Consider the following 14,097-nt stretch of genomic DNA (forward strand, 5'->3'; position numbering starts at 1 on the left):
ATTTATTAGTCTTCTTGTGAAATAATAGATTTAATATTATTTTTTAAAAGAAGAAGCTATATTTGAGCTATATTTGAAGAAGCTATATATTTTTGAGAAGAAGCTATATTCCTCACTAGTAACATTTTACAGATAAGAAAATGTAGGCACAGAAAGGTTAATTTTTGCAAGGTCATAGAGCAGAACACAAGAAATGTGACTGGGAACTCTCATAATTAGCTTCTACTTACACTGCTTACTGTGTCCTGAGGAATTATTTAATTTAATCCTCAAAATATCTGTAATATATGTTATTATCATTTTGTATTAAATAAGTGGACATACAGCAAAATCTTAGATTAAACAAAATATCATTTACAAACATTAAACTAAAACCCCAAATTTCTAACTCTCAAATTTGTTCTCCTTCTATGGATTCAAGAAATGCAAGGAGTTAAAAGTTGTTACCCGCGTGAGGGTCAAGAGATAAAGCAGTTCTAGTGTTAGTGAGCATTTATCCTGTTCCAGGCACTCTACATATTTCATGATACTTACACCTCTCAACAATTCTGTGAGGTATAATAACCCCATTTTATATAGTAAGATTGTGAGGCTCAAAGAGTTTTAGTCAATTGCTTAAGATATCAACCCAGATTGACGGCTTTCCTTTGAGCAGGAATGTGGCACAATAGAAATAAGGAGCAACTGTCAAGGAAGAAGTTGCAAAAGAAGAAAGTATGAAGTTGTTGGGGATAATGTGACTTCTCCTTCACACAACTTTCTGATAAATTTCTGTCTCCTAAGTTTATCAAGTATATACTTTTCCTGTCGTCTGCCACAGTCTTTTTTTTTCTCTCTTTCTCTCTTTCTCTCTTTCTCTTGTATCTCTCTTGGTCTCTTGGGCTCTTGCTTCAGAGCCATCCCAAAGCATCAGAAGGAGGAGGGCAAAATGGGAACAGCAGGCAGATGGTGCAAGATAAAAGAAGCTTTCCTGGTTTGGCAGCCGTTCTCTCATCATGAGAGGGAGAGAAGTTGGAGTCTGCATAACATCTTTTTTTGTTCTGATGCTTCAACTTGCAACATATCACTCCCTAAATCTTTTCCTAACCAGCCTGCTTATCATAGGAAGACCTTGAATCAAAGACCTCTGAATAAAGTGAGTGAATTCTATTATCTGATGCAATCTTTTTCAATGGGCCGATTCTTCCATGATTTTTTTTTAAAGATTTATTTATTTATGCACACAAGAATTGGGGCACAGGCCAGAGGTGTAGGGGGTGAGAAGATTCACCAGAGACAGAGCTGGATGCAGAAAAGACAGATGTACTGAAATACACTGCAGAGGGAAGCAGTGGGTGAGTCAGGAGAGGTCTGCTGTGCCATGTGGGTATCTCTCTGGCTGGGAATCGAACTTGTGCTGCAGTGGCTGCGGATAGCGTCATAGGTTGTATCTTAACCCTTTGTGCCACCAGGGAGGCCCCTTCCATGTTTTCTTTCTGGCCAATACATTCATCTTCTTATTCCTCTCTTCTCCTGACAAAACCCAAATTCTTTTTTTTCTAATTAAAAAAATTTTATTTTACATATTTTTTACATCATTTTTCATTTTTGTGCAATGTATGCATTTTCATCTTGGTTATCATCCCCATAAAATTCCCACCCACCCCCCTTGCAATACCCAAATTCTTATCAACACTTTTTATATCTGGTTGATTCTGTTGAAATAGAACAGTACCACTTTCTTTATCATTTTTGTTTATGGTGGCTCTCTTTCTTTAGTCATACATTACTGCATTTCCTGCAACTTTTCTGATCTTCATTCCTAGTCTATCCTTTCTATGTTTTAGTTGTTTTCACATATTCTCCTTTCATTGGAACTTTTGTCTCTGCAACAGATTTATCCTTAGCAAATATCACCCATATTATCCACAGAAAGTCCAGTCTCTCTGCACTGAATCTAACTCTCCGATGTTATATCTGGTCCTTGCAGATCTACTCACTCTTCTACATTTGATGTCTGATTCCTTTACATATTATTCCACCACTCAGACTTTTCTGGCAATCCATTTGACTCCTCTACTCCTGATCATATCCACCCAACCTCATTTTACATTCTGCCATATTTATAGCCCATTCTTATCATCTGAAATTTACCTGTTCTGTCCTTATTATATCCCTTTTCCATTTTGTCATGCAACAATTACTAATTGTAATTACTAATACTAACCTTTACTAATCACTTACTAAAGCAGTAAGTGACTCTATAATAGGAACTATTGTCAAAAGGATACCCACCAGTAAACAATCTATATCTGTAGAAATATCTGTAGTTTTATAGGGTGATAGCCAATGAAAGATAAATAAGTATTCCTAAGAGCAGAGATGAGTGTTTTTGATAGAAATAGTGATATGTTCAAATCAAAGATTTAGGGAACTTCACAGCACATTTAGAAAAAGAAAAATGTAGGCAATCACTGAATTATTGTAGGTCAATTAAAAGGAAATACATTCTGATGCTTTATTGAGTTATTTTTTATATGTTTCCCCAATTTAGATACTCTTAGGATCAGTGATGTGATCGGTTTATACACAAAACTTCATTCCAAAGGACAAGTGGAGTTAGATTGATGAGGTTTGAGGTTGGTAGAAGAAAGGCCAGGCCATAAGCAATTGAGAAAGTTAAATCAAGAAATAACAAAGGACAATATGGAAGGAACTAGAAGATATTATGCTGAGTGAAATAATCCAGAGGGAGAAAGATAAATACCAGATGATTTCACTCATATGTGGAATACAGAGAGACAAAAAAAAAAAGGAATTGACTAAACTAAACCAAAAAAAAAAAAACCTTAGAAACGTGAGGTTACTGGGGGTGGAATGCAGAGATGGGAGCAAAGGGCTGAGGCAACCCAATGTTATATGGTAAAGGGATAAGGGTGCTCTGGTGTTGGGTGTGGTGTGGTGATGCACATTTGTGAAGGTGTGAGCCTGTGCCCCTAAACCATACACAGTGCCATAAATTGTGTGTTACCTCAATAGTAAAAAATTAACAAAGATCTGGTTGGTGCAGAGGACTAAGGGGAAGGCAGTAGAAATAGCACAGGAAAAAGAGGATGGACATGAGAGATAATTAAAGAGGAAGTTGAATCCATTGTGAGCGGTACATAGGGTTATGGTGAGGAGGATAGGTGTAGACGGTCTGGGAAAATTCTGGACCTCAGATTCAGGTGACTATACGGAAGCCAATATCATTCATTATGATAAAGGAATAATGGGCTTAAGAAAGATTTTTCTGGACATATATTAATATTTGAGGGACCCATGCCACATCAGGGAATTATGTCTGTTCCTCACTATTCCATTACAGACATACAAGGTCATTTAACAGATAGCTTCTCCTTTACATCTATCTGAGCAATAACAAGAGGGATATAAATGCACAATGAATGACATATGGTTCAGCTATTGATATACAGGACTTTACAGAATCTAATGGAAACATCAATGAGAGAAATTTTACCAAACCAGTCAAGGAGAAAGTAAAGAAATGTGGACAACTGATGTCTCTATGAGGAAATGCTACATAAACCAAGATTTGAAGGATAAGGAGGAAATTGCCATATGAGGAAAGTTACAAAGGCGATACACTCGTTATATGCCAAGAGCTGCAGGGTTTAAAATACAATGTAGGCTTAAGCAAGAGATAAGTTATAATGACAGCAGTGGAAGATGATAGAGTAGTTATATTCTTTGTTAAATAACTTGAATGTTATTGTGTAAGCAATGGGATGCTCTGGGAGGTTTTCATGCAGGGGAATGAAATGATTAGATTTGAGCTCTATGGAAGAGACTATAAGCAGTGAGTCCAATTAGCAGTCCCCATGCGAAAGGTTAATTTCTTTTTCAAGTGTGCCTATCATCTACCTGAAGTTAGAGAATATTAAAAGAAAAGAAGGAATGTCTAAGGCCCGGAGGTCAAAATGCACAATGAATGACACATGGTTCAGATGTTGAGGAGAAAGGATCAGGGCTAAGGTTATAAACGGCAGTTGTCATTTTGAGTTCCCACTTATGAAGTTAGTTTATGGTGTAGGTATAGGCACAGCAGCTTAAATTTTCAAGGATGAGAAGATGAAGATTTGTCCCACCACTAGATTATGAGATCTTGAAGATTTAGGATCTGTCATTTGTTTTTCATGTATCACAACTCTTAGCTTATGCACTGAGACATAGTTAATCCACCATAAATTTTGAAATAAATAAGATTGTGGGAGTGGATGGTAAGGATGGAAGTGATAGCAAATGAAAGCCAGGGAAGCAGGTGTTTTGTAGTAGCAGTAAAGTAGGATTGAGAGAAATGTCAAGGGCTCAAGTACACAATAATGTTCTAATACCAATAGCAGAGCATAATGAGAAGAGAAACTCAGGTATAAAATCATCAGCAAATCTGATGGTTTTAGATATTATGTATAAGTGTCATATGCAGTGTTTGTCTTTCTTTGTCAGACTCACTTCACTCAGCATAATCCCTTCAAGGCCCATCCATGTTGTCACAAATCTTTCCTTCCTTTTTAGTGAATGAATAATATATAGATAAATAGACCTGTCTTCCTTGAAATAGCTATTTGGGAAAGCTTTGTTTTTGTAAATAAAAAAGCTTTCCATGAACTGTTTAATATTGACTTCCCAATGAAGTTAGTCTCAATCTCTTGCTGATAACAGTATTCACTTTTAAGTCACTGTTGGGCTCTGGTGGACTAACCTGTAGTGATTGTAGGGGAGCCTGTTACTGCTTTTTCCCAAGACATTCAAGTTTTATCTTTTACTCTCTTTGTTGAATTTGCTGCTGATTGGCACCAAGCATAGAGTTTCTAGATACTATTTTATGGATTGGTTTTAATTTTATTTTTCTGTCTCTCTAGTGATTCCATTTTGGGGGGTATCCAATGGGATCTATTTTATTTTTGTCAAAATGAAGACATATACACATGTATATATATATAGAGAGAGAGAGACAGACAGACAGAGAGAGGAAATCAAAATAAGATTTCAAAGACATATATGCACGTCCATGTTTACGGGATGTTTTTGTTGTTATTTCCATGACTTAAATACTGGTAGAAACAGAAAAGGATGGTGGTTGCCAGTGCCTAAGAGCTGGAGGAAATGGGGAGATGTTGGTCAAAAGATGCAAACTCTGGGCCTCTCCGGTGGCACAGTGGGTTGAGCACAGGGCTGTGAAGCTGTCCACAGCCTCTGCAGGGCCAGTTCCATCCCGGCCAGCCAGGGAGATTCCCACATGGCGCAGCAGACCTCTCCTGTTGTTCCCACTGCTCTCCTCATCAGTGTATTTTGTCACTCTGCCTGTTCTGCTCCCCGCTCTGTCTCTGGTGAATCTTCTCACCCTCCCGTGCCTCTGGCCTGTATGCCAGCTCTTGTATAAAAATAAATCTTTAAAAAAAAAAAAGCAAACTCTCTTACTAGTTTGGTTTTGACCTATGTTTTTCAAGGAACAGTGTCATCTTTGCTTAGTGTTTATCAATGCATACTTCTCCAAGGACCAGAACAGAATCCTGTCCTATCTCTACTACAAAGCAATTTATTTTTGTCCACTTTTGTCTTAGCTCATTTTCAGAATAAAGAAGAAAGCAATGGCTTCAGTTCACTGGTGAATTATATGTGTTACATATCTTATATTTTGCCAATACAAACCCCCCAATTGAAAGACTGGGTTCGTGTTGCTGCCTCCTGTAAACACTCTATTCTCCCACGTGAAGAGCAGTGGGCAAGACCACCAACATGGAGCGGAGGAACCAGAGTGGGAGAGTAAGTGAGTTTGTGTTGCTGGGCTTCCCAGCTCCTCCACCACTGCGGGCACTATTGTTTGCCCTTTCGCTGTTGGCCTATGTGTTGGTGCTGACCGAGAATACACTCATCATCATGGCAATTAGGAACCACCCCACACTCCACAAACCCATGTACTTCTTTCTGGCTAATATGTCCTTCCTGGAGATCTGGTACGTTACTGTCACTATTCCCAAGATGCTAGCTGGCTTTGCTGGGCCTAAACAGGGCCGAGGACAGCTAATCTCCTTTGAGGGCTGCATGACACAGCTCTACTTTTTCCTGGGCCTGGGCTGCACTGAGTGTGTCCTTCTTGCTGTGATGGCCTATGACCGCTACGTGGCCATCTGCCATCCTCTGCACTACCCTGCCATCGTCAGTGGTCGACTCTGTGTGCAGCTAGCAGCTGGTTCCTGGGCTGGAGGTTTTGGCATCTCCATGGTCAAAGTTTTTCTCATTTCTCGTCTCTCTTACTGTGGCCCCAATATCATTAACCATTTTTTCTGTGATGTCTCGCCGTTGCTCAATCTTTCCTGCACTGACATGTCCACAGCGGAGCTTACAGACTTCATCCTGGCCATTTTTATCCTTCTGGGCCCACTCTCTGTCACTGGGGCCTCCTACATGGCCATCGCTGGTGCCGTGATGCGCATTCCCTCCACTTCTGGACGTTATAAAGCTTTTTCCACTTGTGCCTCTCACCTCACTGTTGTGATCATCTTCTATGCAGCCAGTATCTTCATCTATGCCCGACCAAAGGCACTCTCAGCTTTTGACACCAACAAGCTGGTCTCTGTACTTTATGCTGTCATTGTACCATTGCTCAACCCCATCATTTACTGCTTGCGTAATCAAGAGGTCAAGAGAGCCCTACGTCGTACTCTGCACCTGTACCAAGACCAGGATGCTAAGCCTGGGAAAGCTAGCCGAGATGGCTAGAGGAGTAGTATTAAGTCTTAGAAAATGCTCTCAAACTTGGAACATGTGTCACTTTTCCAGTGGAGCTCTTAGGGCCTAAGTTAGGGACTAGAGTTTCAAAGGCACTACCAAGGAACAAATCCAATAGGAGGAAGGTGATGACTTGTAAGCTAGCAGCTGGATTTCTGCAGGGTAGTTTTGTGAAATACAAACTAGAAGTTGGTCCCCTGTTGTTTGCATGATTGTAATTTACATAGAACAGGTTGACCACAAGCAGAAGACAAGGCAGTACTTTAATGTTGAAACAAATGCAAAACCAGCATGTCTCTAAATGGTTCTTTCTGGGTTTGTTCCTAGGTTTTAGTTCTAAGGCAGAAGGTGTAGAAAAGACAAAGAGAAGACGCAAACAATTCAAAGGTGTGCGGGCTTTATTATGGAATAGCTTGCACCTAGAAGTTTCCTTCTAGGTGAAATCACTTCTTAACATAGACTACAGTCTACAGCATAACAAGGCCCATGAGGTGAGCATTCTAGTGTAAGTTACAAGGCAAGTACCTAAGAAACTGAAAACTTTTGCGTTGGCAACAACTCCTAGACTGCAGGGGCCTCTAGTTTCCTTTCCTGATTTACTCGTGTCAACGCCCACAATGAACTAGGGGCTAAGTGCAGCTGTTCACTTAATCTTCTGTTTCCCAAGGTGCACTGTAAGCTGCATAGAGGCAGGAATCACATCTGCTTGTCCATGGCCCAGAATAGTATTTAGCACATGGTGGCTATGAAGAATTAGAATAAATATAATTTGGAACCTCATAAGTAAGGCATGTTTGTCCCAACTGTAGAGATGGTTGGCAGACTCAGGAACTAACCCCTCCTACTTAATTAGGATTTGGGGAGTACAAATGGACACAGTCTTACTGCCAGGAAATTTGGTAATGTGTATGACCAAAACCAAAATTATTGAGAAGATTCTGATTCAGAAAGATTTGTATAGATGAACATTTTATTTATAATAAAAAATGCAAATACACACTACACTTTATAAAGTAAATATATGTGGTTAAATAAATTATCTTATAGTCTAGACATTAACTGGAATTCTACACAGATATTAAAATAACATGATTATAAAGAGAGCTAACGACAGATAAATATTACTAACATAATTGATAAGATTTGATTATGTAACAGTATTAAAAGTATCAGTCTTATTTGCTTGTTTAAACCAGACTAGAAATAATTTGATTAAAATGTAGTTATAACCACGCAATAAACACCTTATTCTTATAAGTTGCATCTGCTGTAAAGACATTTTTACCAACAGATTTATTTACATAAACATTTCTTAACCAATAAAATACACAAGGTTATTTGTCTTGACAGATATGGTTAGAGGGTAAGCCACTAGGATTTTCAGGAATTTAATTCTCTGCAATCATGCAAGAGCCAACAGCCTGTAGAGAGCACCTACGTGAAACTATTCTGCAGGTAGATATTCTGTTGTTGCAGCCCATCTTTCTGTAGCGTCTGCCACTTCACACAACATGCTAAAGGTTACTAGCAAGTATCTCAGGCATTCCTTACTAACCCCTGCATATTAAAAATTGCTATACATATATATTTGTGCCAAAACAGTTGCATAACCTATAAGTATGTTGTTGCAATAACTTATAAATTACCAGTTATAAAGTTCATCAAAAGTCTGTCTCCCATCTGTCTGTAAAGAATACATCCCTGAGGTGGGGTAGTAGTCTGGGACAAGACTGTTCCCTCTGGGTGTCACTACTGTAGCTGCTCCATGAACCTCCTTCCAGTTTAACTCTAGGAAGTAAAAACATGGCATTGATTTTCTTTATTGTGCATTTCTCAATTTTCCAAGCTTTTTACAATACGATGTGTTATTTTTGAGTTTAAAAAACATTTCTAATTCTAACTTAAGAATCTGTACCTGGGGCCTCTCTGGGAGTGTAGGGGTTAAGTCTCAGCACTATCACCTCTACGGTTTGAGTTCAATCCCCAGCCAGGGAACTAACCCACATGGCCCAGCAGACCTCTCCTCTCTGTCTCACCTGGTGTTCTCCTCAGTGAGAACAGGCAGTGTATTTCAGTTGATCTGCCTGTTTCACTCCCCACTCTGTCTCTGGTGAATCCTCTCACCCTTCCAGCTCTGGCCTATAACCAGGTCTTCTACACAAAATAAAAAGAGAGAGAATTTGGCACCAATGCCCCAGATTTATTAGTTTTCACTGGTGTAGTTATGATAAAAAGTTCTTGAACTGATTTGATGTGCATATTACTTTCAGATCTAACAATGATATGTTGACAAAGATACTATAATCATGCAATTTTAAAAATTAATAAACTGAAGAATAAAGATCATTTTAGAAGTCAAAATCTTAAAAACTGATGAAACCTAGTTTAAGAATCATATCATCTAATTACACCCCATAATTCTACTTCCAGTGTCTCTTCCTGTCATGAATCTACACTAACACCTCAGTGATGAAACCTTGTATGTTAACTAACTTAGGTTACTCTTGCTGGTTTTTAAGTTATTTAGTATTTGCTCACCTAGCATACAGGTGTAAAAGGAATCAAATATGTAATATTCACAGGAAAAGCTAAACATAGTTCAAGATAAGTGGCTAGAGGTGCTCCTTCCCTGTCCATGTCCCCTGGCCATAGTCTTGGCAGTGCACATAGTCTCCCTAGAGCCAGGCAGACCAGACATAAGTGAGCCTCCAGGGAAGAAGACTTGGACCAAAGATAGGTGTGTTAATATATTCTCTGGCCTCTGTTTCTGTCTTCTTGTATTGCTCCTGCAATACCTACCTAAGCAGACATCAGACATACATCTCTAGGATGTGTGGAACTGCAGATCAGGGTGCTTTCCCACGATCAATGCAAATATCAGACTGATTTCCATTTTCAGGAGGGAACAACTGGATCTTGGTGAGTATCTGAAGCTAACAAAAGCTATAATCCTGAGCTCAAGGACATTGGAGCTATAGTGCACAGATTACACCTGAAAATGTGAGTCAAAGACAGAGAATGAATAAATGTCTTTTTGCAAATGCCCAGGGAGGAAAATATGTGAGTAACATAATTGAGTAAACATGATTAAGCACTATATGACATAATTTAATAACAGCTAATGCTTGTGGAGAATAACCATGGCCAAATCCTTTATGTGGAATATCATTTGAATTGTCATAAGACATTTCAGTAAAGTAGGCCTGATTATCACTGTCCCCACTCTACAGGAGAAGGAATGCCTGTGCATGTTAGGTAAGTGCTCTGTGCAGTATTACACAACTGCTGGGTAATGAAACCAATGCTGAAATTTTGCTCGGACTCTAAACTCAGTGTTATTAATCAGCCTGGAAGTGGGAATGTGTAATAACTTATGTGGCTGGTGATAGAAATAGGAATATTATAATGCCCTAAAGAAGAAGAGCCAGTACATTGGTGCTGTACATATTCTTTGCTGCCCCAAACACATCTTTTTCCCCAGGAAAAAAAAAAAAAAAAAACATTTTGTGAAGGCTTTGAGCACTAGAAAAAGAATCCCCCACTGGGAAACTACCTCAGGACTGCAGGAGTTATGGGGATGAGAACAAGGGAAATTCTCTTCCCATCCCCAAGTCACACTGACTTTCAAATATGTGATAGTAAAGAGAGGACGTGATGGTGACAATAATATGTATTTCCGTGGTTTATCCCTTAGTCCCAGTCGTGAGATATAGCCAGGAGATCTCCAATGTTGTGGATTATGAGGGTAATTATTATGCCCCTGATTGGCTAAAGCCAGGACTGACTAGATGTAAATGAACATCTGAGAAGAAAACTTGGACCAAAGAAGGTGTGTGTTAACTGTTTTCCTGACTCTGTTTCTTGTATTGGTGCTTCAGTGCCTACCATGAAGTCTAATCAGAAAGGAGATATGGGCCTCCAGAAGCCAAAAAATCTGCAGATGAGTCTACTTTTGCATGATCAATGAAAATGATAGAATAATTTACATTTTCATGTGAGAAATTTTATGTGCCAATCAAGTAGAGTACAGAAAATAATTTGCTGCAAAAATGAGTAAATTTATGAAAAGGACCTGAATTCAGTTTTTATGAATAAGAGACATTAAGTGAAGATGCAAATTCATTCATGCATTTTCAAGAGTGCCGGGGACCAGCCTCCGACAAAACGTCTTGTCAGGGGTTCCTGAAAGGATGAGACGGCCTAGGCGGAAACGAAAGAACTGAAAACTTAAGGGCTGAGGGGGAAGGGGATGAGGTAGAATGAGGAGACACTGACACTTGGTGAGGTGCTAGTATCTTCTGCCGAGAGACTCAGTAGGTCTTTTTTTATTTATTATTAGTAATAATAATAAGGAAATACATTATTAAGTGTAAAGCACAAACAATTAGTATATTATGTTTTCCATAGACTACTGGCCCCTACAGGTCTCAGCTAGACGGCAGCTTTTAAGGTTAACAGATAATAAACCAAACCTAACATTAAAGTTACTTATTTTTTTATTTAGACAATTATTTAAAACAGTGAATAACCGCCAGTGCATCTCTATCAGCTAAAGCCTAAGCATCAAAGGACTATTCTATTCACATGACCTTCAGCCGGAGACCAGCTGCAGTTTAGCTATCAGAACTTTTTTTACCTAGAAATTCCTTAACTCAAATAGCTTCATATTAAAAACTTTCCCAAGAAACTTCAAGAGAAAACAAAATAGAAGGACCTACTGCAATTGTTGTGCTGAATTGCTTGTCAGGCATGCACAACAAACCATTTTTCATTGTCAAGTGGGCCAAACTGCCCAACAACTAATTTCTAAACAAACAATTTTTCATGCTATTTACTTACAATATGCTGATACATATAATTTATTGCCTAATATACTTTTTGATAAATTTTTTTTTTCTCTCTATGACCAAGAACAAAAAGCAAAGGGATGCCAGATCTTCAGCCCCATGGTGTGAGGCCCTTTCTCTTAGCTGCTTGTCAGTATCCTATCTGGCTGGAGCAACAAGGCCTCCTGCAGCACAAGAGATAATGTGTTGGTGATCTGTTTCCCTAATCACAGCATAAAGTGACAGGGCTAGAGCAGAAATAATTCAGCTTTGCTGCCTTACAAGACCTATCTATCTATGTACTATATTCATATGTTCCTTACCTCTCCTCCTACCTCCGGAATAGAACCTAAGAAAATGGCTCATATTTATAAACCATGACATACTAAGAGATCTGAGGCCAGGGATCGTATCCAGTGTTATCAAACCCTGTGCGTTTGTTACCATAAAGTATCCTGTAGGCTGATGGTTTGTAATCATAGACAGACAGGTGTTCCTGCAAAGACAGACACTTTTAGATCACAGTACTTTGCCCCTGATTTATTTCTTGTGGACCCCAGAACTCCAAGGAATTCCTTCATTCATTTGTTAATATATATTCACATTTTATTCAGGTCCCAAACATTGAGTTCATAGTCATGAAGGACAGATTCTTGAGTTTGGAAGAGAAAGAATCAGGGGGGAAATCTTAATGCTTGAAGAGTAGGTGCACTAGGAACTACCGCTGTTGAGGCACCTAAAGCAGCTTTGGTAGGATGTCTCCTGCGTGGGGTCATGAATATTGAATCAGCAGGTAAAGCCTGGGCAATGGCATAATGGGAAGTGGAAAGTTATTCAGACTGTGAGAGAGACCAGAGTGTGCCCAGGAGCTAACACAAGTAGAGCGTGTGTCAAGCATGGAATACTGTTTAAATTTCATAGGAGGTGATGTGAGAGAAATAGGGATCCAGAAAGATGTGCCTTCTTTGTGTGGTAATGAATATGTCTTCATTTTTATCTAAAAGCAACTAGAAATCATTAAGGAATATCCCAAGAGTTAGTACCTATTTTAGTATTCACAGACCCTATTTTGAAGAAACTGCGATGGATCAAAGGACTACAGCAATGGGGTTATATTCGACTTTCGGAACTTTTTCTGAACCATTTTATCCTCCATGTTTCCTTTCATCAGGACTTCTTTGTGCAATGAATTCCTAATTAAACAGACACCTGGAACCAACAAGAGAGACTTATGCTCCGTTCATTGGCAGAGGAACTGGAAATGACACAAAGAGTGACATTCAAATCTTTCACCAGGTGAGAGAGACTTGAGAATGGGAGTACACTGTGATCTGGGAGACTTTCAGAAAAAAGTTAACAAATAAACTTGGAGGGAAATGTATACTTCACGTTTGAAGACTATACTGTATTAACAGAAAATATTTTTTAGTTTCATTCACAGGGAAGACCGATTTGGTTTCTTAGGTTGGTCTCTTGTCTAATACCACAGTCATCTTCATTATTTGTGGTGCTGTCCTAGAAGACTTCAGTACCTGTCACTGCTCTTTGTCATGTCGGAGGAAAACATCACTCTGATCAGTGAATTCATCCTACTAGGCTTCCCTACAGCCCCGTGGCTACAGATCCTATTTTTCTTTCTGTTTCTTATCGCCTACCTGTTGGTGTTAGCAGAGAATCTGGTCATCATGCTAACTGTTTGGATCACTAACTCCCTTCATAAACCCATGTACTATTTCCTGTGTAGCTTGTCCTTCTTGGAGGTCTGGTATGTGTCTGTTACAGTCCCCAAGATGTTGGATGGTTTTCTCCTGCAGAGACGACACATCTCTTTTACAGGTTGCATGACCCAGCTCTACTTCTTTATTTCGCTGGCTGGTACAGAGTGTGTGCTTCTGGCAGCCATGGCCTATGACCGTTATGTGGCCATCTGCCACCCTCTTCAATATCCAGTCATCATGACCACAGGTCATTGTGTGCAACTGATGGTTTTCTCCTATATGAGTGGTTTTATGATCTCTGTCATCAAGGTCTATTTCATTTCTCATGTTGCCTTCTGTGGCTCCAATGTCATGAACCACTTTTTTTGTGACATCTCACCCATTCTCAAACTGGCCTGCAAAGATATGTCTACAGCTGAGTTAGTGGACTTTGCCTTGGCTATTGTCATTCTTGTCTTCCCACTCATCACCACCATCCTCTCCTACGTCTACATTGTCTCCACCATTCTGCGTATACCATCCACCCAGGGAAGAAAGAAGGCCTTCTCCACCTGTGCCTCTCACCTCACTGTAGTTATCATTTATTACACAGCCATGATTTTTATGTATGTTCGTCCCAGAGCCATTGCATCCTTTAATTCCAACAAACTAATCTCGGCTGTGTATGCGGTCCTCACACCCATGCTCAATCCATTCATCTACTGCCTGAGGAACCAGGAAGTCAAGAATGCTATTAAGAAGACCATGGGAGTTCAAAAGTGACTTCTGCTTAACTGAGTCCT

At 39.4% G+C, this 14,097-nt stretch overlaps 2 protein-coding genes across 2 annotated transcripts; both read left to right on the top strand.

Moving 5' to 3' along the window:
- The first annotated feature begins 5,712 nt into the window (after positions 1 to 5,712).
- LOC119254603 (olfactory receptor 226) lies at positions 5,713 to 6,849 on the top strand. Its single transcript, XM_037521706.1, has one exon. The coding sequence runs from the start codon at positions 5,779 to 5,781 to the stop codon at positions 6,760 to 6,762; it is 984 nt and encodes a 327-aa protein (XP_037377603.1). The 5' UTR covers positions 5,713 to 5,778; the 3' UTR covers positions 6,763 to 6,849.
- A 6,298-nt stretch (positions 6,850 to 13,147) lies between these two features.
- Positions 13,148 to 14,077, top strand: LOC119254962 (olfactory receptor 6-like). Its single transcript, XM_037521987.1, has one exon. It carries the CDS (start codon positions 13,148 to 13,150, stop codon positions 14,075 to 14,077), a length of 930 nt encoding a protein of 309 aa, XP_037377884.1.
- Positions 14,078 to 14,097: the final 20 nt, after the last annotated feature.

Source organism: Talpa occidentalis, unplaced genomic scaffold (assembly GCF_014898055.3).
Source record: "Talpa occidentalis isolate TD23 unplaced genomic scaffold, MPIMG_talOcc4v2.1 talOcc4.3, whole genome shotgun sequence".
Lineage (NCBI taxonomy): Eukaryota > Metazoa > Chordata > Mammalia > Eulipotyphla > Talpidae > Talpa > Talpa occidentalis.

Bases quoted from the DNA above. Each gene is read 5' to 3' on its own strand.
- LOC119254962 (XM_037521987.1), top strand. From the start codon at position 13,148: ATGTCGGAGGAAAACATCACTCTGATCAGTGAATTCATCCTACTAGGC.
- LOC119254603 (XM_037521706.1), top strand. From the start codon at position 5,779: ATGGAGCGGAGGAACCAGAGTGGGAGAGTAAGTGAGTTTGTGTTGCTG.